The sequence below is a fragment of the Ursus maritimus genome, unplaced genomic scaffold (genome assembly GCF_017311325.1).
Source record: "Ursus maritimus isolate PB19 unplaced genomic scaffold, ASM1731132v1 scaffold_26, whole genome shotgun sequence".
In the NCBI taxonomy this organism is placed as follows: domain Eukaryota; kingdom Metazoa; phylum Chordata; class Mammalia; order Carnivora; family Ursidae; genus Ursus; species Ursus maritimus.
Genome location: NW_024425119.1, coordinates 38273125 through 38294723, shown reverse-complemented (window position 1 = coordinate 38294723; position 21599 = coordinate 38273125). Strand labels below are relative to the sequence as shown.

The following is a 21599-nucleotide window of genomic DNA, read 5'->3' as shown; positions in this document are numbered from 1 at the left end:
GTGGCCCACCCACCGACAGCGGGCAGGGCCCTCTAGGTGGCCCGCCGGTCAGGCCGAAACAGTCACTTCCCCAAAACGGCATCTGTCTTGTCACATGGCCCCGCGTCACTGTGGGCTTCCCAGCTCTTGGTCTGGGGGTTTCTGAGGAATTCTTTGTCCTCTCACGCCCCGTGGCAGCCTGTCTGCGTCGTGGCCTCCGGCGTGAGACCCCGACCTTAGGCCTCTTTTTGTTAGGCTCTGAGCTCTTGCGGTCTTGGTAGCCCTATGGAGCCGTGGGAGGAGGGGCAGTGTGGCGGGAGGGCAGGGGCTCTGCAGCTGCGTGTTGGCTGGGGCCGTGTTGGTGCTGCCTGCGTCAGAGGCTGGGGCGCGCGTGTGTGTGCGTGTGTGTGTGTGTGTGTGTGTCCGTGAAGGGCCGAGCAGCTGGACAGGGGATGTGGGACTATGTGATTGGGGGGGGTCTGCTCTGGCTCCATGTGGGTGTGGGCGCGTGCAGCCATCGGGGGGCGGGACTCCCCCGGTCCGGGCCTGAGCCCCGCTCTCGCAGGGCTGGTCTATGACTCGGTCATGCTGAAGCACCAGTGCTCCTGCGGGGACAACAGCCGGCACCCCGAGCACGCGGGCCGCATCCAGAGCATCTGGTCCCGGCTGCAGGAGCGGGGGCTCCGGAGCCAGTGCGAGGTGAGGATGTGGGGTGGGGGCTTGGGCAACGGCAGGAGGCCAGAGTATCGGAGGGGAGGGGAGGGGAGAGGGAGGGGGTGGGAGCGGGTGTGAGATGGGATGAGGGGCCGCCGAGCCGGCTGGTGGTCGTGGCAGGGAGGAAGTGAGCAGGGGCAGGGGGCCGGTGAGCGGGGGCTTAGGAGCTCTGTGGCCCTTCCTCAGTGTCTCCGGGGCAGGAAGGCCTCCCTGGAGGAGCTGCAGTCTGTGCACTCGGAGCGGCATGTGCTCCTGTATGGCACCAACCCACTCAGCCGCCTCAAACTGGACAACGGGAAGCTGGCAGGTAGGGGCGCACTGGCGCCTGGGACCCCCGTCCCTCCCCGGACTCATCCAGCTCGCCCAGCCTGTCCCTGCAGCATCCTGGGCGTCCCCACCGCAACCTCGCCCTGGGCCCCCGGCCCCCGCCCTCCTCAGGCTGGAGTCGGAGGGGCTTCGCTCACACACACTGGGCCTCTCCCCACAGGGCTCCTGGCACAGCGGATGTTTGTGATGCTGCCCTGTGGTGGGGTAGGGGTAAGTGTGCCCAGGGGCTTGAGCGGCCATTGCCACGGGCTCTCGGAGCTCCTCCCTTCCGTTCTCCCAGGCCCAGCCCCTACCTGCTTGTTCTTGTGGTTCTGCCAGACCTGTGGGGCCAGGGGCTCTCCCCTAATGCTCCTGTGCCGGCTAGAAGCTCCTTGTGGGCAGGTGTGTCCTCCACCTGTCAGTGTCTCCTGAGCCGGGAGCCCTGTGCCTTGCACTTAGAAGGTGTTCGGTAAATGCCGAGTGAGGCTCAAAGAGCAGGGGATCGGCTCCCTTCCTAAGACCCTGGTGGTGGTCGGGATTCGCCCTTCCACGCCGGCCTCCAGGCGGAGTCGGGCTGCTCGGCCTGGGGCCGTGGGGGTGCCTCCGGCGTCCTTGGTGACCCAGGCAATTCTGTCCCATGGCCAGCTTCCCCTCCTCCCGGTTCACCCGACTTAGGAGGCTCCCTGCCGCCTCTGGTGGTGTCCCAGCCAGGAGTGTGGAGGCAGGGGCTGGAGGCCTAGTTCCGGAGGGAAGTGGGAGCTGTAGCTGGGGGGCTGTTTGGGAGCCAGTCAGCGCCCTGTTCACAACTTCCCATTTCTTGCCACTTTCTGATTTTTCCAACTGTTGTTGCTTCTGTTTTCTCCTCCCTCCTCTCCCTCTCTGTCTGTCTCTCTCTCTCTCTTTCTCCAGCCTCTTGCGACTCTCTCTGCCTTCCTCGCCTCTCTTGGTCCGCCTCGCCCTCCCCATCTCCCCATCATGCCCCCCGGCCCCTCCCTAGCCTTGAGGCCCAGGGACTGGGTTTGGGGGGCCTCCCAGCCTGGGCTAGGGGCCCTGAGTGGAAGACAGTGGTGCAGACGGCCCCTCGAGCTCCGACCGTCCCGCAGGGCCTGAGCAGAGTCAGCTGGGGCTTAAAACCCCCTCCCGGTCCAAACCCCAAGTCCCGCCCAGGTAACGCCATGCCCCCTCCTCTGACCGGGGAGGCAGGCGCGATGCTGCTGGCAGAGTGCTGGCCAGATACGGGCTGGTGATATGGACTGAAGCTGGGAAGGAGAAGTCATGCTGGGATTGGGGGACACAGGAGGCCTTGCCTTTGGGTGGTGGGGCACTGGGGAGGCAGCACTGTCTGCCCAGCTCCCTGCCCCTGGGGTCCTGGCCGTGGGGTGGGCACCGCCCAAGTGGGCCCTGGCTCCTGTGGGGGCCTTGGATGATGCAGGCCCTGACTCTGGCCCCCACAGGTGGATACTGACACCATCTGGAACGAGCTGCACTCCTCCAATGCAGCCCGCTGGGCCGCCGGCAGCGTCACCGACCTCGCCTTCAAAGTAGCTTCCCGTGAGCTAAAGGTAGGAGCTCTGAGTGGAAGGTGGGTAAGCCACAGAGGAGGTAGCGGGATGGGGCAGCAGGGAAGGCCAGACCCAGGACCCCGGCCCTCTCACTCCTCCTGGATATCGCCGCAGGGTTTTGAAAGGGAAATCGAGAGCTCTGGGGATGAAGCTGAGATTCGAACCTTACGCTCTTGCTATTTGGTGGGGAGTCAAGCCGCTGGTCTCTAAGAGACCCAGGGTCACAATTATTCAGGATCATTTCACACACAGACCCGCTGTGTGACCGCCGGCAAGTTGCAGAGCATCTCTGGTCCTTTGTCCACTGGTAGATTGGTTCTTTGCAATACCGAGGTTTTACAGACCGGGTTGGTGCCCGTGCTTGTGCACTCTGGGCCGGGCACTTCCCAGGGATGGGTGCTGAGGTCCGCACCCGCCGCTGTTGAAGAGCTCGTAGTCCAAGGTGCTCACACGGACAGCGTCCTGGCTCCTCCTCGGAGGGGCCGTGCGGTGGAATGCTGAGCGCCGGGCTGAGCTCTTTGCGTTCTGGCTTCACCCTTTGACAAGAGGGCAACTTCCCACAAGCTATTTAACTTGCCGAAGCTTCAGATTTCTCCTCAGCTGTGAACTAGAGAGAATCCTGTTTATCTCAGGAGATGTCGTGAGGATTAGGTGACATTTCCCTCGGAGAGATGTCAGGCTGCAGTCCCGTGTTTATAGAGTGCTGGGGCACAGTGCCAATGTAGCTTCTGCCCGACAAACAGTAGCTGTTGTTATAAAGTGCTAAGAGTCAGGACACACCGGGGTGGGGGTGCGGGGTTGTGTTTACCGCCAGCCTAAAAGCAGAGGATGCCTGGCCTGGCGGCCAAGCCCCGGGGCACCTCAGATCCAGCCTGGCCGTGGTCAGATGTGCTGACGGCTATTGTCCTATGGCCCCTACTCAAGGGATGAGCCTGGGGTTGGGGGCAGCTTCATGGGGATGGGGGTCCGAGTGCTGGCCCCTTGGCTGACAAGCATTCTTTCTGTTTCCAGAATGGTTTTGCTGTGGTTCGGCCCCCAGGACACCATGCAGACCATTCCACAGCCATGTAAGGCTGGAGGGAGGCTTGGGAGGGGGTGACATGGGGGGGGCATTCCCCCTCCATCCCCTGAGCCTCCTGGGGCTAGGCCGGACCAGGGGTGGGCGGAGGACGGAGGCTGGAGAGGTGGAGACACAGAGGGGAATGAGCTGGCAGAGCCTCTCCCTCCTCCTCGCAGGGGCTTCTGCTTCTTCAACTCTGTGGCCATCGCCTGCCGGCAGCTTCAACAACAGGGCAAGGCCAGCAAGATCCTCATCATGGACTGGGTAGGTCCCGGTTCCTAGCCCCTTCAGATCCAAGAGCCCCGTGGAGGGAGCCCGGAGCCTGGCCTCGGAGGATCTGGCTTCCTGTCCGAGTTCCGCATAGGTCTCCTGGGCCTCCGCTCCCCTCTGTATAAAATGTGGACGAAGATAAGAGCCACATCGGGGGGCTGCCGGGAGGCCCGGAGGCGATGGCGTGTGAGAAGGCCCTCAGCCATCACAAATCCCCACGGTGGGAGGAGCCACTTGAGTAGTCTCTGGCTTCCAGTGGCTTCTTTCTGCAGATGTCATGATGACTGCATTGCCCCTACAGTCACAGGGATAGCAGGTCACCTCAACGTGCCCCTAATCACATCCAGACCCTGCAGTTTGACCTGTGATGTGTTTGAGCCTGACTGGTACCTGGTTGCAGATGAGGAATATGAGCCCTTAGACATTAAGTAACTTGCACGTCGCTGCACATCTAGTAAGCCCTGAGAGTGGGATTCGAACCCAGGCCAGTCAGCTCTGGAGTGCCTGCGTCTACTGAGCTGTACCAAATGGAGGAATTTTCCACCCTCGCGCCCACGCACGGTCCCGTGACTTACCAGGTGTCAGGCCGCAGCTCTCCCTAGCAGTGGTGGCCCGGGGCCTCGTGGACCTGCCCCTCTGTAACCGAGCTTGGCTTCCCATCACCTTATCGCTCCTTGACCTTGGACAAGACACAGGAGTGCAGGTTCCTGACACTTGTAAGCGCGCACTCCTCCCTCTTCTGCCGGACACGCTGGCCGGCTGGCCTTTGGCGTGCCTCCTCCCCTTCAGGGTCACGTGGTATATCCACCCTGGTCTCGGGCCGTGCACACGTCTGTGCACGCACGGAGAGGCCGAGGCACGGACAGCGCTGGTGGACTACCTGGGACCACTCAAGAGTGTAGCTGTAGGAGCCCCAGTCTCCTGACTCCCGGTCTAGGGCCCTGACCCTCAGAAGAGGGACGCTCGAAACTCTTCTGAGCTGCGCCAGCCCCATCGGCATGCCTTCAGGCCTTCCCTAACCCACGTCCATCTCCCTGCCCAGGATGTTCACCACGGCAACGGCACCCAGCAGACCTTCTACCAGGACCCCGGTGTGCTGTACATCTCCCTGCATCGCCACGACGACGGCAACTTCTTCCCCGGCAGCGGGGCCGCGGATGAGGTAACCACGTGCTCCTCCCAGCCCCGTGGACTCTGCCTCTGTCCCCACTAGCTGTGGGATCCTGGGCAGGGGGGTTAGCCTCTCTGATGCTCCGTGTCTCTGTCTGGAAGGGAAGAGGCCGGACGAGCTGGTCTCGCCACCCTGGCGTCCTGGGATTCCTGTCCTGCGACTGAGCTCTCTTCTTGTCTCTCTTGCTTCCTGTTTTCCAGGTGGGAGCTGGTAGTGGTGAGGGCTTCAATGTCAACGTGGCCTGGGCGGGAGGTCTGGACCCCCCGATGGGGGATCCTGAGTACCTGGCTGCCTTCAGGTAAGCGCTGTGGGGGCCCGGGGGAGGTCCGCCCTACAAGGCCACTCTTTCCTGCCCCTTTTCCCAACAGCACCAGGCCAGAGGTTATGGGTTGGCTTGACAGCCCGTCCTCATGCAATTACTAGAACATTATAAGCCAGTCCTGGGGTGGGTCTTCCAGACTGAGACAAACTAAAGGAAAGGCACTATTACACTGGCCCCCAGGAGCCCCCAGTCCCCATGAGAAGACAGGAAACACAGAATGAAAAAGTCAGGGGTGCTTTATAAAGTCACATGTTACCAAGAGCCAATGTTGAACTGAGTGCTGGAAGATAGGCAGGGTGGAGTGAGCATAGCTGCCACATTCAGTCAAAGAAGGCTGCCTGGAGGAGGTAGACTTTGCACAGGAGATGAGAGATTTAAATTGTGGAGAAAGAAAGTAGGTGATGTTCATATCGGGGAGTTGCTTAAGAAACAGCGTTCTAGAAGAGGGGCTTTGGGCTCTGTTTAGGAGCCCTTATATGTTTCACTCCGGGGTGGCTATGCTCCATTTGGGAAAAGAGAACCCTGGAAGTAGGTTTCAAATACTTTTCTGGAAATATTCTCCATGAGAGCTAATTCTGTAGGAGCCCTGGACTGGGCTTCCTAGTGTCTGTGTGCCCTGAGCCCAGGGCTTTGAAACATCAAAATGAACCCCGAGTTGGGTGAAGAATGGAGGGGGACAGCTGTGGGGGGCCGGCAGGGGCAGAGGATGAGAGAATGGATCTGGGTGGCCCAGGACCTCAAGAGAGTCCGCTCTCAGGTGGCGAGTGGTGAGGTGTGGTCAACTCAGTCCAAAGTGGGTGGCAGCTGAGTTCCAGTAGTTTCAGTCCCCGAGGCTTAGTGACCTGCCCCCACTGTGGCCCTGCTCACTGCACCCCACAGACATCACAGACACGCATAGACACATACACACGTGCACACACGAGCATACACGAGCACGCACGCATTTATACACCCACGCACACTCTTCTTTCTTTCCCTTTGGGGTCCCATCCTTGACTCCTTCCTGCCTCTTGCCAGGTAAGAGCTCTGGGTGGCTGAGTCCTTAGGCTGTGCTAGGGATATGGGTAGCCAGCCAGGTCAAGGAGGTCAGAGGGATCCATTTATCCTGCTGGGAGATGGGGGGGGGGGTCTTAGAGTCCTAAGAGCAGGGTCTGCACAGGGAAGCTGGTGGGAAGGGCCTCTGCCCCGGTCAGCCCTGCACAGAGTGCTGAGCCCCTGCCTCTGGCACCTGCACAGGATGGTCGTGATGCCCATCGCCCGAGAGTTCTCTCCGGACCTGGTCCTGGTGTCAGCTGGGTTTGATGCCGCCGAGGGTCACCCAGCCCCACTGGGTGGCTACCATGTTTCCGCTAAATGTAAGGAGGGCCCAGTCCAGAGGGAGGTGTCGGGAATGAGGGCTAGGCTGGGAGGGGAGGCGCTGCCCAAGTCCAGGGGAAGGTGGCACACGGTGCACACCCCGTTGTGCCGTCCCCGGCTGGGTTGGCAGCTTCTCCCAGAGGAGGATGGGGAGGAGCCGTATTCTCAGAACAGAGGGAACACACTCAGCCTGGGGGGCCCCAGGGCTTGGGGGACTGAGAGAGAAGATGGTGTGGCTTAGTGGAAAAGATGGGCTGGAGTCCAAGCCCCGGGTTCCAGTCCCGGCCCTGCCACTTACTAGCTGTGGGCCCCACGCAATTCCTTCAAGCTCCACAAGCCTTGCCTGTGGGATACGCATAGGTTTGACATGGGAGTCCGTGTGAAGGGCCTGGAAGAAGGAGAGATGTACGCATCTGATCATTGCTTATAAAGGAGGACGCCAGCAGGGAAGTCCCAGAGAGGGTCCGCCTCCCCTCCAGCCCTGCCCCCCCTCTTCCTCCCTGCCCCACCATCTAGGTTTCGGGTACATGACGCAGCAGCTGATGAGCTTGGCGGGGGGCGCCGTGGTGCTGGCCTTGGAAGGTGGCCATGACCTCACAGCCATCTGTGATGCTTCTGAGGCCTGCGTGGCTGCTCTTCTGGGGAACAAGGTGAGCCGCCCGCCCCCGATCTGTGTATCCATCCGTAGGGCAGGAAGCCCAGCTCCCCAAGGATGGCCCCAGCGAGCAGGCAGATGGGGTGCCCCCCAGAAGGCTCGCAGAGAGGGCAGGGGTGGCAGGCCTAGAACGATGGGAATAGAGCGGGTGCCCCCTCCCCAGGTCAGGTGTCAGACCAGTGTTATCAGCCTTAGGCAGAGCCGGGAGGGCACGCGTATTTGTGCCTGGAAAGCCAGGGCCCTTAGGGTGGGAGATTGCTGGGCCTGCGGGTCCCTGAGAGCCGACATGCTGTTTTCTCCCGTAGGTGGATCCTCTCTCAGAAGAGGGCTGGAAACAGAAACCCAACCTCAACGCCATCCGCTCTTTGGAAGCCGTGATCCGGGTGCACAGTGAGTATGGAGAGAGGGCACCTGCTGACCCCAGACTTGGGAGAATCTCAGGGGTCTACTGCCCCCGGTAACCCGGGGCCCATGGCTTCCAGTGCCCGCCAGGCGGGGGGCTCCGCTGCTGTGCTGGAGTGGGCTTCCTATGAATTACCCCAAAAGTGCTGGCAGGACTGCCTCCCTCCCCGGGAATGGGTACTCTTGGGGCCCTCCAGATGGATCCAGTGGGGACCACCAGTCAGTGGGGACCACCTTCCTCCTCAAGGCGGGACTGGCCTCCCATCTCCAGCCACAGCCCGAGGCCAGGGCCAGGCCAGTAGCAATAGGCCTTTTGCCAAAAGTGCTGGTTCTACCTTGACCCTCAGTCCTGTCCACAGGGATCTTGGGAGCTCTGCCTGCTTTGGGGGCTGATCGTAGAATAACCCCACATTTGGGGGCGCCTGGATGGCTCAGAGGGTTAAGCAGCCACCTCTTGATTTCGGCTCAGGTGTTGATCCTTAGGGTCACGAGTTCAAGCGCTGCACTGGACTCCACGCCCAACGTGGAGCCTCCTTTAAAAAAAAAAAAAAAAAAAGAATGACCCTACATTTGGAAAGCACTTTAAATTTCCACCTGCAACTTAGCATCTATGGAGCACTTTATGTAAAGACCAGTGTTCAATGCTAGGGCTGCAAACTGAATAAAGTAGATTCCCCACATCCAGGGCCAGGCTCTGGGCGGGGCGTGTGCCGTGGACATTATTTCTTACAACGGCAGGCAGGATGGTCATGTCCGCGGCTTAGCGGGGGCAGTGGAAGCCCCGGGTGGTGAGTGACCCACTGATGCTACACAGAGCAGCCGGCGGGGGGGGGGGGGGGTGTCAGCTCTCTGTGCTGTGTCCTTCCCACCTCCCCACACTGTCCTGTCCTGCGTGCTGGCCAGAGATGCAGACCCTGTCTAGGGAAGAGTGAGCCCTAGCAGTGCTCTTAGGAACCCCACACTGTGGGAATGGGTCAGGGGTGCAGGAATGGCTTGGGCGCCTGCTAGGACCCCCTCATAGCCACAGCGAATCTGCTCTGCTCACCCTGGCAGGGCTGCGGGGGGGCCGGGTGAGAGAAGGTGTTACGTTGAGGGTAGAGGCAGGTGAGAGCACTGACCCCAGACTGATACGCCCACTGCTGTCAGGCCCTTGGCCCGAGAGGTCCAGCCTTCTGTCAGTCTAGGATGCATGGCGTGGCAGGGTGGAGGGGCTTGTTTCCCCAGCCCTTTCTGACTCGGCCTCTTGCCCCAGGTAAATACTGGGGCTGCATGCAGCGCCTGGCTTCCCGTCCAGACTCCTGGGCGCTCAGGGTGCCAGGCACCGACACGGAAGAAGTGGAGGCAGTGACTGCGTTGGCATCCCTCTCCGTGGGCATCCTGGCTGAAGAGCGGTAATGCCCGCCCCTGGCCCACAGCCTCTCCGCCCCTCGGACCCTCCCAACTCGAGGACCCCGGGGCCCAGCACAGCCAGTCCAGCCTTCCTAGGCTTCTTGGGAAGCTGGGCTGAGGCCCTTCCTGCAGCCCCTGGCCCTCCAGCATCACCACCCTTGTCTCTCCCCCAAGGCCCTCAGAACAGCTGGTGGAGGAGGAAGAACCCATGACTCTCTAAGGCTTCAGAATGGATCTGGCTGCCCACCCTGCCCTTCGGACCTGGTTCTCTTCTAACCTCTGGCAACAGTACCCATTCCCAGGGTCTTCAGAGAGCCTTCGGGCAGGTAGTTGGGGCCAGAGAACAGCCCCTTGACAGTCACCCCAAGGAGCCCGAGAAGGGCCCTGGGTCTAGGATAGGGACCAAAGAGGACCCAGAGAGGAGGCAGGCTGGGCAGCCAGCCAGGCCTCAGTAGGGCTCTCAAGAACAGAGTCTACCCCTTTGGGGTCCAGGCCCGACTGGGCCCCATTCCTCAGGACTGCACAGAGGAGGACTAGCTCAGTCGGGCCCACCGATAACCACTATTCTTGGCTCTGTAGACCCTGGGCTGTGCACACAGCCCCAGGCTCCACACAGAAATGTGAACTTGGCCTCAGCCAGGGTGGTCCTTCTAGGCTCTGAGGGCTGGGTTGGAGTGAGGGGAAGGGGGTTGGGTAGGAGGAGCCAGGGGGTCCGCTATCCCTGAGTGCAGGGGGTGTCCCTCTTGCCTGCTTCCTCTGATGACTCTGGAAGCTTCCTCCCCCCCCCCCACCTCACCCCGCCACCGGGCAGGGAGGCAAAGCTCCTTCCGAGAGAGCAGTCATCGGCAGGCCTCCCACCTGTCCCTCCCCCCGCCAGAGGCCAGCCTACGTCAACCATCTCAGTGCCCTGGTGGAGCAGACGGGTGCTTCCTGAGCCAATGGTGCCAAACTCTTCATCTCCCCTCAGTGGCACAGCATGACCGCCAGGGGCCCCTCGCTCACTGCCTCCCTCCGTGAGCCTTCTCTCTTTCTGGGGTCTCCCTCACCCAGCTCTGACTCCTGCCCTACATAGGACTAGCCTGGCTGAGGGGAAAGGGGGTGGGAGAGTGGACGCAAGACATGGGGGAGGGGAGGCTGCCCTGGCTAAGTCTTCAAGGCTTCTGGGGTCCAGGCCTGGAGCCAAGAAGGAAAGTGTTTGTGTGTGTGCGTGAGAGAGAATGTGTTTGTGTGAGTGTGTGTGTGTGTGTGTGTGTCTTCCCCAGGACCACCATACCCTGTGTACGTATGCATGTTTTTGTATAAAAGAAAAAAAAAGAAAAAAATGGAAAAAAAATCTGAACAATAAATGTTTTATTTGCTTTAAAGGTGCCTGTGAAAGGGCCTCCGGGGCTGAGGGGGGTCCCGTGGGCGTAGAGCGGCGCGGGGCGAACGGCGGGCGTTGGGCCACACAGCGCAGCGTGCCTCTCGTTTGATGTGGGAAAGGGACCAGCTGGGCTGCGGGCCAGCCCCCCTCCAGCTCCTTGCCCTTCTGGGGGTAGCCCCATTGCAGGAGGAATCCATTCTGAACACACCCTAGCTGGTCCCCACTTGCCCCAGCTTGGGGTAATAAAGAGGCAGCAGCTTTGGGCTGAGTCCAGAGACAGAAGGCCTGCTGAGGGGGGGTGGGGATAGAGATATCCAGACCCAGGAGGCATCCCCAGAGAGTGGTGAATCAGACCTACCTGGGTTCAAGTCCCAGCTGGGAGCTCAGGTAAGTCACGTCACCTCCTGGGGCCTCTGTGTATCAAAGGCTCCAGAAATAGACAGTGTTTATGGTCCCTTCCCGCTCGAATGCACCATGACTTCTGAACATACACCGAGCGCGGAAGAGACACTGCATGAGGCGGCAGGCTGGGACAAGCTCATCCAATCACCAGAGCGGGCGGTGCCAGGCTGCCGGCGTCTGTCTTTACAGATCCGAGCCAGCCAGGCTTCTCCAGCCGGTAGGAGTAGCAGGCTTACCACCTCAGACCTGGCCCCGAGCCCTCAGCCTGGGAGAATACGAAGGCAGGCAGGTTCACGCCCTTCCTGTCTGTCCTGACCTCTTGGGTGACAGACGGTAAATGCCACTGGTGGTGCTGAGGCCATGTCTCTGAGCATCCCCCCTGGCTGGGGTGGCCCGAGAGCCAGGCTGCTGGGCTCCCCTAGGCCAAGAGGGGCCAGAGGGAGAGGGCCTCCAGCCCCTGAGATAGTGATCCGTTAGGTGAACTAAGGAGATGGGTTTCCTGACACCTCAAGGCCTACCACCACCATCCTTCCCGCTTACCAATCCCACAGCAACCCCCCCACTCCCCGCAAGATTCCCACCCCATGAGAAACAACCAGAGGCTGGCGGATACAAATGGCCGCTGTATTTTCTGCTAAAGTGACAGTGACACAGATAAGGCAAAGAGCTGAAGGGCAGGACACATCAGGTGGGAAAAGGGTAGACCGTGCAAAATGGCAACCTGACATAAAAAGATACATGTAACAAAAGCTCTTTCCCTCCCGAGTTAGTGAGCCCTTGTGCCAGTGTATAGGCAGAAAAGCAGATTTTGTCCTTCAGAAGGGAGATTTAAAAAGATGAAAGCTCTAGGCAAAGGGCAGTGAGCAGAGGGAGTGGGGGGACGTCTCGTGGCCAGGGGTGATGCATGTGAGAAGTGATAGAAATACAGGGCTGCAGGTGCACGGGCACAGACCTGCGGGGTTCCCTCCAGCCTGCACCATGCTGCCCCCTTCCCCGTTGCCCTTCTGGGGGCAGGGCACCCTCCCCAGACAGCTAGTCCGGCCTTGTTCGGTGAGTCCTGCTTTGGGGTGTGTGGCATGGTGAAGGAGACGACTGGCTCTAGCACACTCATGGGAGACCAGCTCTGGGAGGAAGAGGGACACTTGACATTCCACTCAGATCCCCAGGCCTTGGGAAAGGAGAGTCATCCCTGGGATTGAGGAGTGAAGCTACCTGACCCTCAAAGGACAACAGGATGAGGTGTTGGGGTTGGGGTTGGGAGGTCTGTAGAGATCCCTACGTGACCAGACCTCCCAGGTTCTCAGCCTGGCCTGCGGGAGAGTGCCCCCAGGCAGAGGTCAAGGCTCACTGCCCTACCCCTTGACTCATTGCCCTGGCCCTGCTTACAAAGATTCCTCACTTAGTGCTAAGAAAATAGATCCATCTGAAAAGGTCTAAAGCCGCCCTCCAGCCAGGCCGATGAGAAGCAACATGGCAGGAAGGACCCCTTTCCACCGCACCCGGGTGTCCCGCAAAGGGGACAGGACAGCTTCCTAGGAGACCGCAGTCCTCTTGCTGTGTTTCTTCTGCCACAGATCTAGGGCTTCCAGGGGGCGTGGCAGGCCTGCCCAGTGTCTCAGAGGCCGAGTCCAGGTCCTGAGGACCCCCAAGGTACAGAAGCCGCACCCCTTGGGTCAGAAATCGCTGAGGATGCTGATGTCGGCGAAGTCAGCCCGGTAGCGGTGGGCGTAAAGGCTGAGCAGGAAGGCCCACTTGAAGGAAATGAAGCTCCAGACGCAGGAGAGGTAGTAGCTGTTGGGGTCTGTGAGGCCTGCAGAGGAGAGGAACCCCACCGTGACTTGAGAGGGCTTTGTCCTGGACCCCAGCCACCATGCCACAAGCCCAGGGCCACCCCTCCTCACCAGGAGAGGTGGAATGTGATAAGCGCGTTTAGAGCATTCGGGGTCTGCAGGCAAGTGGCCGTGGGGATGAGGGAAGGTCAGGGCTGGCCGATCACGGGCCTGTATCATCTGCTCGGCCTGTATCATCTGCTCTGCCTTCCTACGTTTACCCTGGGCCACTTGCAACCTGTTCTAAGCGTTAGACTCCCTTAGGGGCAGGAAGGGTCTTTGCCTACTTGGTGGCCGCAGCCACCAGGGGGCGCTCCCATCCCAGAGCTGGGCAGAAGGACTAACCCCTAGGGCTAAGAACACTGCGGGCTGCTGCCCTGCAGGGCACACCGCGCTCAACACCTCCCACGCATTTCATTGACCCCTTCCAACCCAAGCGGGGCTGGGGACTCCTTTCCCCTCAGCGAGAAAACCCGGGCACGGGCAGGTTGAGTGATCTGCCCAAGCTCCCTGGACACAAGCTTTGGAACCAGGACCAGAATCCCGCGTCTTCTCCTAAGTCCCCCAAAGGCCCTCCCACGCCCTTCCCTCCCTGACCGGCCCTCACTCTGGTGTCGGGTGACAGCCAACACAAGGAAGGTGCAGAAGGTGGCGATGGACACTGCCGAGAAGAGGACGCCCACGAAGAAGAAGCCGCGCAGTCCCTTGAGCCAGGTCCTCCAGTAATCCTGCATGTACATCACGTGTGTCACCAGCACCCACAGCGCCAGCACACCTGCCGGGACACACTCGTCAGCCCACCGAGCCGCCCCTCCCCTCTCCTCCTCCGCCGGCCTCCGCCCCAGGTCCCAGGAACCCCAGGGACTCTTCCATCCCAGAGGCCAGTGCTGTTTGCGTAGCAATACTAAAATAATGTTGGCCTTCCACTTTCATTGCTTTCTGACCTGGAGTGGAATGTTCTGGAGGCTCTCACGCCTCTGGCATCACCAGGACTTGAATGCAAAAGCAGATAAGAGAATCTACTGTCTTCTGTTAAGCCAGATGTTAAAGTGATTTGCAAAGATAGGAAACCTTGCCATTCTTTTCCCTCATTTTTTTGTTTTAAAAAAAATGACTATTTCTTACACAAAAATGTTATTTACACTAACACAATGTTATTTTTAATATTACTTTAAAATGCTTGTAATGAGCACTGGGTATTATATAAGACCGATGAATTACAGACCTGTACCCCTGAAACAAAAAATACATGATATGTTAATTAATTGAATTTAAATTTTAAAAAATAAATTTAAGAAAATTAAAAATATTATGAAACAAGCAGAAAAATTAGAACACTGGATATTTCATGACAACAAACAACAACTGATATTTTTAGATTAAAAAAATAAAATGCTTGAAAATGTTCTCAGTCTTAATTTCTAGTATGGTATGTGGCGAGAGATATAACCCACATAAACAACATTTCCTTGGGGCTTCAATACTTTTCAAGCGTGTGAAGAGGTCCTGACATCAGAAGGTTTGGGAATCACTGCCGTCTGGCCTGCTTTCCAGAACCTGCGACCACCTACCGAGGGCCGAGAGGTGGGAAGCGGGCCCCCCACCCGGATGCTCCCGCTCCACTGGGCCCTCCAAGGCCTGTGGCTGACTGAGTCCTTTCAGAACTCCATGGATTGTCCTTGCAGAGTGAAGAGGCCCAGCAGTGAGACCCCCCAAGGCCACCCAGCACGCAAGCGGCCCTCTTACTCTTGACTAGACTCCATGTCACTCCCTCTGGTTTGCTGAGCGGGCGGGCCAGACACCCCCAGCCCTTCCAGGGCCTGCCCTCTGGGCCTGGCCGGGCGCTTCCCCTGCGAGGCCAGCTGCCGCTGAGCCGGTACAGTTAGTGCCCTCCGTGCCAGGCCGTGCCTGCCGGCGCCGCCCCAGGAGCGGAACAAATATCCGTCCTGCTGGCAAGGGTCTGGAGCAGGGCCACAGGGTCCCCGCGAGGAAGGCATGAGGGAAGAGGCAGAGCCAGCTGCGAGCTCTGCACGCGTGTGGGGGCGACACAGGCTGCTGGGTTCTAGCAGCCTCGAGACGTTTCCAGCAGGCAGCCGCACCCACTGCGGGCAGGGGAGCATCCGTGCATGGGAAGGGCGGGCGTCCGGCTGGGGAGAGCGGTTATCCTGAGCAGGGGAGAGGAGGAAGGGAGGTGGACGGGAGACTGGGGGCGGGAGCGTGCTTTGACTGAATCTGTGATATTTTCTTAGGCTGGGTGCTAAGTACAAGGGAGTTCATGAAATCATCTATCCTTTTTTATATGCCCAAGATATTTCTCTCTCTCTTTCTCTTTTTGAGGTAGGAGGGGAAAAGAGGCTGGTGGGGGGCGGGGTGGGGCATCGGCACAGAACTGTGCTCTTATCAGCTCAGCGGCTGTCACAACTTGGGCAGCCTGGCGAGGGACACAAAGCCACGGGACTGTGAGCCAGGAAGTTTGGGGCCCGGCGCTGCTGTGCTGCTCGTGATCTCTCTGAGCCTTGCTGTTTCCACATCTAGAAATGGGTGGGCCCAAAGGTCCTGCCAGCCTGGAAACTTGGCCAGGGTTCCACCCTAGAGAGGGCTCAGCCCTGCCAGCCGCCAACCGCCCGCCCCCCCGGGTCCCCTACCCAGCCGCCCTCTCCACCCTGTTTGACCCATGCTCTCCCACCTCTGCTCCTGCCCACCCCCCCAAGCTCTGGTGGGGGTCTGGGGCCTGGAACATGGGTCCCTCCACCCCTGCGATCAGGGCGGGCTGGAACAAGCATCTCTCCATCCCCACCCAGACAGGCAGCTGGAGCAGGCCAGAGGGGGACGGAATTACAATCTCATGGCTTCTCCGCTTACATCTTACATGATCTGGAGCATGTTCCAGAAGCATTTCCCATACCTCTCACATGCATCCTAAGTGTTCATCTGGGGATGCTGTTTGGGTTCTTAAAGGGCCCTGGGAATGGGGCGCCTGGGTGGCGCAGTCGTTAAGCGTCTGCCTTCGGCTCAGGGCGTGATCCCAGGGTTCTGGGATCGAGCCCCACATCAGGCTTCTCCACTAGAAGCCTGCTTCTTCCTCTCCCACTCCCCCTGCTTGTGCTCCCTCTCTCACTGGCTGCTCTATATCTGTCAAATAAATAAATAAAAAATCTTTATTAAGAAAAAAAAAAAGGGCCCTGGGAAGCGGGCGTATTGTCACTGAGCGCATCCAAGGAGCGGTCAGCTGGGCGTCTGTCTGGGACAGCTCTGCCTGCCCTCTGTGTCCTCCGCACACCGTGGAGGGGCTAGAGCAGATGAGCTCTAAGATCCTTCACCACTCAAAGATTCTGGAGCCAGCTCAGGAGAAAAATAAGGAGGTCAGAGTAATTCCTCTGTGACTCAGCAATTTCTGGGTTAGGAAATGCTGAAATAGGGGCCTGTGGAAATGCCATGTTAGTCCCCTGGCTGTGCTGCAGGAGTGCCCCAGACACCCCTCCCCCCACCATACACCCACATACCAAAAAGGGCTAGGAAAAGGAAGAGGGCCATTTTGCGTGTCCCCCATACTGATTCTTTGTTAATAAGCAGGCGCAACCTCAACCACCTTTCACTCCCCTGCGCACAGACCTTGGTTCCAGATAAACACAAGCCGCTTCTGGAAGCAGGCCCATGCCCACCCTCCTGGGGTTCCCACCGCTGTCCTTGGAACAGGGGCCTCTCCCAAGGGGGGTCAGTGAAGGAGCAGGAGCCCTGGCTGGCCCCCTCCCACCCCTCAGGCAGGAAGCAATTGTCCCTCAGCTTTGCTCCCCTCCTGAGGACACCCCGGACTCTAGGAAGCCTGGTCTGTACAATTCAGGGCAGAATAGACAGGTCCCCAGGCCCACCCAGCTGCACGCTCACACTCACCCCCCAACCCCACCCCACCGCTTCAATGACCAGAGCCCCTGCTCCCCTGGGGGCTCGCAGCTGACAGATCAAGGGCAAGAAAGGATCAGAGTTGGTCAGTGAGAACATCACCAGTGGCTGGGTTGGAGGTGAGGAGCTGGGAGGAGGCCAGAGGAGCCCACAGAGAAACTCAGACAAGTAGGGCCCTGGGCCCCACTCTGTTCTTGCACCCCTGCCCTCTGCACCAGCCCTGGGGAAAAGCCAGGCCCTGAGCCCCAGGGCCCCTCCCCCTCCTAGCTCATGTGGGAAGAGCAGAGTCATTTAGACTCCTGGGGCAACTTTTCTATTCTTTTCACCTTTCCTTGGTCTACTAGACTCAGAACGAGAGTCTCTGTTTCTCCAGGATTCCCACGGCAAAATCATTTTCTCTGCAACTGCCTTTCCTCCAAGCTGCTTCTGCCCAGACACCCCCCAGGAAGGGAGACAGCGGGTCTCCGCCCGTGAACACTCTTCCTGCTGGCCCCAGGCCTGACCCTGCCTCAGAAACCAGCACCCCCATGAGCCCGTGCCTTGCATGTCGGGGGGAGAAGGAGCATGCTGGGGCTGCCCTCTGGTGACTCAGCAGTTTCTGGGCTGGAAAATGCCAAGTCAGAAGTGGGGTGCTCACAAGTCAGTAAATCTGCTGATGCTTCGCCCCCAAAAGAGGAAGGAGGCTGACTGGCTACAGACTTTCTCAGACCCACTCGGGGTGGAGAGGGCTGGCGGCTCTGACCCGGCTCTGCCACCTCCTGGCTGTCCGGAGGGCCAGACTGCCGGGGAGGCGCCAGGCCCTGCTCCAGCTGCTTGCTGCCCTTGCCCCTCTCCCCGCAGGCAGGCGACTCCGCAGCTGGCCTGCCTCAGAGGCTGAGGGAATTCTTCAGGGAGGGAGAGAGGGCAGAGTTTGGGTCAGTGGGAAAGCCCACACTCCCTGGAGCCCAAGTTACGGGGCCTTTTCCACAGCCTCCTAAGAGGCCGCTGTGGGACGAGCACTGCAGAGCATTCTGAACTGTCCTACTGCAGCCTGGAGGGGGTCTCCAAGATCACCTCTTTTAGTGGTATCTCCTCCCCCTCCTTACAGATGAGGAAACTGAGGCCCAGGAGGCACTGGCCCAGCTCAGCTCCCCTGCACAGGACTCTGACAACACCAGCTCCAATCCCAGGGACGGCCCTCGCTCCTCCACCCCAACCAGCCCCTTCATCTCAGGTGTCACTGCAGCCACAGGCCCTCGCCCGACGACACCTCCTTCCCGGGAACAAATACACAAAACTGCAAGGATAGACCCTTGAGGAACACAGTAGCTGGTGGGGGTGCAGAGGGGGAGCCAGGGTTCTGTAGAGAACTGAGCAATGCTGGGCTGGCTGCCTCCAGGGAGGACAGGAACCCACAGGTGGGGGGGGGGGGCAGGGCTCCTAGGCAGGCAGAGAGCTTCCCAGCCAAGGTGCCCCCCAAGGGCTCTGTTTGGCTCTGCTCAGGCTGTGGCTCTGTACGCCCCTCTATTAAGGCAGAAACCCCACCTCCCGTTCCTTCTCTACCCAGGGATGGCACTCAGCAGGCGTGGTGGCAATGAGTAAATCTAATTTCTTTCAGTGAGTACATTCAGGGCTCTCTCGGGCAGAGGATTTTAGGAATGGAATGTGATCACCCTATGTAAAAGTAACACCCTTACATGTGTTTTTTCCCAAACATACTGTTCTTTTCCCACACATACTGTTTCATGTAGCTGTGTAGCCCTGAGCAAGCTATTTATTTACTCTAAGCCTCAGTTCAAGCCTTATCTGTGAAATGGGCAAAATAATAATGGCCACTGCATAGAACTAATGCAAAGATGAAATCAGATGATGGAAACACTGCTTAACATGGTGACGGACACAGAAAGTATTAGAAAAAATTGTTAGCGAGTAGGACTAATACGTCTCGTCTTCACACCAATTCTACAACACAGAGAGGTTCATCCGGTGTCGGCAGGTGCACAGTGAAGACACAGCCTCGGTGAGGATCCCGCCTCCAGCAGCAAGCACCCTGACGCTCTCGCTCTAGCACTTGGCTCCCCTTTGCTTTTTAAAGCACAGAAAAGGCACTCAGCACAGGCTTCAGCAGACCCTGGCAGAAGAGCCACAGCGGAGGGGTGGCAAAGGGACACCGAGGTGGTGGGAAGAAAATGTCCAGTTTCCGTCAGATCCCTAGCGCCGTCCCTGGGCTCGGCTGAGGGCTCTGCTGGGGGTGGCGTCCGCCCCGGCGGGAGGGGACGGGCTTCCCCCAGGAACCCCCGGCCCTCCTTTCCACTTACTCCTCCTCTGCCTCACCCAGCCCCCAGGGAAGGGGCGCTTGAGGAGCGGAGGTCCCCGGGCACGAGCGCGCGTGCGGCTGGGGGGCCGAGCGAAGGGCGGCAGGCAAGCGGGCGCGCAGGGAGGACGCTGTCACCGGGCGGCCGGGCCGGCGGCGCGGCAGGAGGGTGCCAACAGCAGCGGCGGCGGGGCAGCCGGGCATCGGCTCCCGCAGGCGCACGGGCCCGCGCGGGGCCTGCGCTGCCCACGGACGGTTTGGGGTAAACAGCCTCCCCCGCCCCGGTCCCCGGGGAAGCACCGCCCGCGAGGAGCCTCCCGGAGCAGCTGACAGCGCCTCCCGCCGCCGCGCGCCCGCAGCCGGGACCCCGCGCCCCCCGCCCCTCCAGCCGCGCGCGCGGGGGTACCTGCGAGCCCCCCCATGGCCGCCGTCCCCGGCTGTCTGTACACCACGGTCCAGACGAGGAAGATGGAGAAGCCGGCCGCGGAGCTGAGGCCGGAGTAGGCGGCGCGGAGGCCGAGCTGCAGGCGGGACGGGGCCATGGGGCTGAGGGCGCCGGGCGGGGAGGGCGAGCGCCGCGACAGTCACAGGTGCAGGGCCGGGGCCGGGGCGGCGAGCCGGGAGCCGGGAGCCGGGAGTCGCCGGCCGCTCCGCGCTCCGCCCCCGGCCCGCCCCCAGCGCCGCCGGCACAGCGCCCTCCCCGGCCGGAGGCCGCCCGCGCCCGGAACCTTCGCGGAGCTGGCGGGAGCTTCGCGAAGTGAGGTCCTTGGGCCGCCGGGTCGTTTGGGGGTGCCTGGTAAAAAAAAAAAAAAAAAAAAAAAAAAAAGGCATGTTCCGGGGCTCATCCTCAGACTTACCCTGTCCGGGTATTCGGGGCTGGGCGGGGCCCGAAATCTACATTTACACAAGCCAGCTGCGGCGATTACTTTAAAATTCGTCTCTCTGAATAAAATTCTCGTTTAAAATTTAAATTTCTCGTTAAAAATTAAGATATAAAAATTGAGAAACATGCACGTACGCAGCGAATAGGATTCCTTCCACCGTGTCCCTACCAACCAGATGTCCTTCCCCAGACATTATGCGCATCTCAGAAGATTCTTCACACTGAAGTTTGCGAACCCCTGCGCTGTGACCATCACCTCATAACCTCAAACACTTCACCCAAGCTGACAGCTTCCCCTTCCTTTCATCGCCATAAGCTTCACCCCCCACCCCAAATCCCTACCAAACATCACCCCTCTCTCAGAATCTATAGCAATAGTATACCGAGCTTCCTCTGTGAGCTGGCTTCATCCTGGGAGCTGGGAGGGAAAATCAAGGGTAACACAGAGCCCTCAAGCACATACGATCTAGTCGGGGAGGCCCATCACATCCCCGCACAACAGAAGTAGCCGGTATCCCTATTAGTTTCCTTTTGCTGCTGTAACAAACTGAATCTAATGGCTTAAAGCAACAAATACTTATTTTCCCGCAGTTCTGCAGGTTGAGAGTCCAGCAGTGGGTCTCACTGAACTAAAATCGCGGAGATGGCAGGGCTGCCCTGCTTCTGGACGCTGGAGGGGAGAATCTGGGTCCTTCCTTGCCTTTTCCAGCTTCTATCACCACCCACATTCCTTGACTCATGGCCCTCTTCCTTCACCTTCAAAGCTGCCAATCACATTACTCTGACCTCTGCTACTGTCGTCATATCTTCTCTACTGATGACTCGGCTGCCTCCGTCTTCCCTCGTAAGGACACTTGTGACTAAGAACCTGGATGATCTGGGGCACCTGGGTGGCTCAGTCGGTTAAGCGTCCAAGTCTTGGTTTCCGCCCAGGTCATGATCTTAGCGTCTTGAGATTAAGCCCCAAATGGGGCTCCCTGCTTGAGATCCTCTCTCCCTGCCCCTCCTGGCCAAGCACTGTCTCTCTCTCTCTCTCTCTCCCTCTCTCGCTCGCTCTTAAATAAATAAATAAATAAATAAAATCTTTTTAAAAAAAGAACCTAGATAATCCAAGCTGATTTTTCCACCTCTTTACCTTAATCACATCAGCAAAATCTCCTTTGCCACGTAAAGTAACATATTCACAAGTTTTGGGGATGAGGACATGGACATCTTAGGGAGGCATTATTCTGCCTACCACACCCTTCCAGAATGTAAATTCTATGAAGAGGGACTATACCACTTTCGTTCACATGAACACCTAGAAGAGCGCTTGGCACCTAGTAGCCCCTTAATGAACATTGTTGAATAGGTGAAGGTGGTAAATGAGTTAAGCATTAAATAATGATAAAGGTGGTCGTCATAGGAAGTCCAGGCAGGACATGACGAATTGCCCAGGGAGTGATATAAACCAGTGTAAACCACACTTGCCTCACTTCAGAATAGTCTGGGAGCTTCTAAAAAAAAAAAAAAAAAAAAAAAAAAACCCCCACCCCCCTCCCTNTCCTTTGGATTTTTGGAGTTTTTTTTTTTTTAAAAGATTTTATTTATTTATTTGACAGAGAGAGAGAAAGCACAAGCAGGGGGAGCGGCAGGCAGAGGCAGAGGGAGAAGCAGACTCCCTGCTGAGCAAGGAACCTGAGGTGGGACTCAATCCCGGGACCCTGGGATCATGACCTGAGCTGAAGGCAGATGCTTAACTGA

At 59.0% G+C, this 21599-nt stretch overlaps 2 protein-coding genes across 4 annotated transcripts in view; one reads left to right on the top strand and one right to left on the bottom strand.

Moving 5' to 3' along the window:
• Positions 1–10550, top strand: part of HDAC7 (histone deacetylase 7) — a 35244-nt gene extending 24694 nt beyond the window's left edge. For all 3 annotated transcript variants that reach the window (XM_040642378.1, XM_040642376.1, XM_040642379.1), the window contains 13 exons: positions 545–678; positions 880–1000; positions 1181–1230; positions 2454–2561; positions 3573–3628; positions 3798–3885; positions 4934–5053; positions 5263–5360; positions 6621–6739; positions 7257–7390; positions 7701–7785; positions 9050–9188; positions 9361–10550. In XM_040642378.1, coding sequence (XP_040498312.1) covers positions 545–678; positions 880–1000; positions 1181–1230; positions 2454–2561; positions 3573–3628; positions 3798–3885; positions 4934–5053; positions 5263–5360; positions 6621–6739; positions 7257–7390; positions 7701–7785; positions 9050–9188; positions 9361–9406 — 1298 coding nt within the window. In that variant the 3' untranslated portion in view covers positions 9407–10550. The remainder of the gene's footprint in view (positions 1–544; positions 679–879; positions 1001–1180; positions 1231–2453; positions 2562–3572; positions 3629–3797; positions 3886–4933; positions 5054–5262; positions 5361–6620; positions 6740–7256; positions 7391–7700; positions 7786–9049; positions 9189–9360) is intronic.
• Positions 10551–11554: 1004 nt separating this feature from the next.
• SLC48A1 (solute carrier family 48 member 1) lies at positions 11555–19613 on the bottom strand. Its single transcript, XM_040642380.1, has 3 exons — positions 19380–19613; positions 13388–13555; positions 11555–12761 (listed from the first exon to the last, which is right to left on the bottom strand). Exons 1-3 carry the CDS (start codon positions 19513–19515, stop codon positions 12625–12627), a joined length of 441 nt encoding a protein of 146 aa, XP_040498314.1. The 5' UTR covers positions 19516–19613; the 3' UTR covers positions 11555–12624.
• Between the last annotated feature and the right edge of the window lie 1986 nt (positions 19614–21599).

Bases quoted from the DNA above. Each gene is read 5' to 3' on its own strand.
- SLC48A1 (XM_040642380.1), bottom strand. From the start codon at position 19,515: ATGGCCCCGTCCCGCCTGCAGCTCGGCCTCCGCGCCGCCTACTCCGGC. The intron at 13,556-19,379 runs GTACCCCCGCGC...GTGTCCCGGCAG, and splicing joins GGCCATGGGGGGGCTCGCAG to GTGTGCTGGCGCTGTGGGTG. The intron at 12,762-13,387 runs GTGAGGGCCGGT...TCTCCTCTGCAG, and splicing joins GGCTGTCACCCGACACCAGA to GCCTCACAGACCCCAACAGC.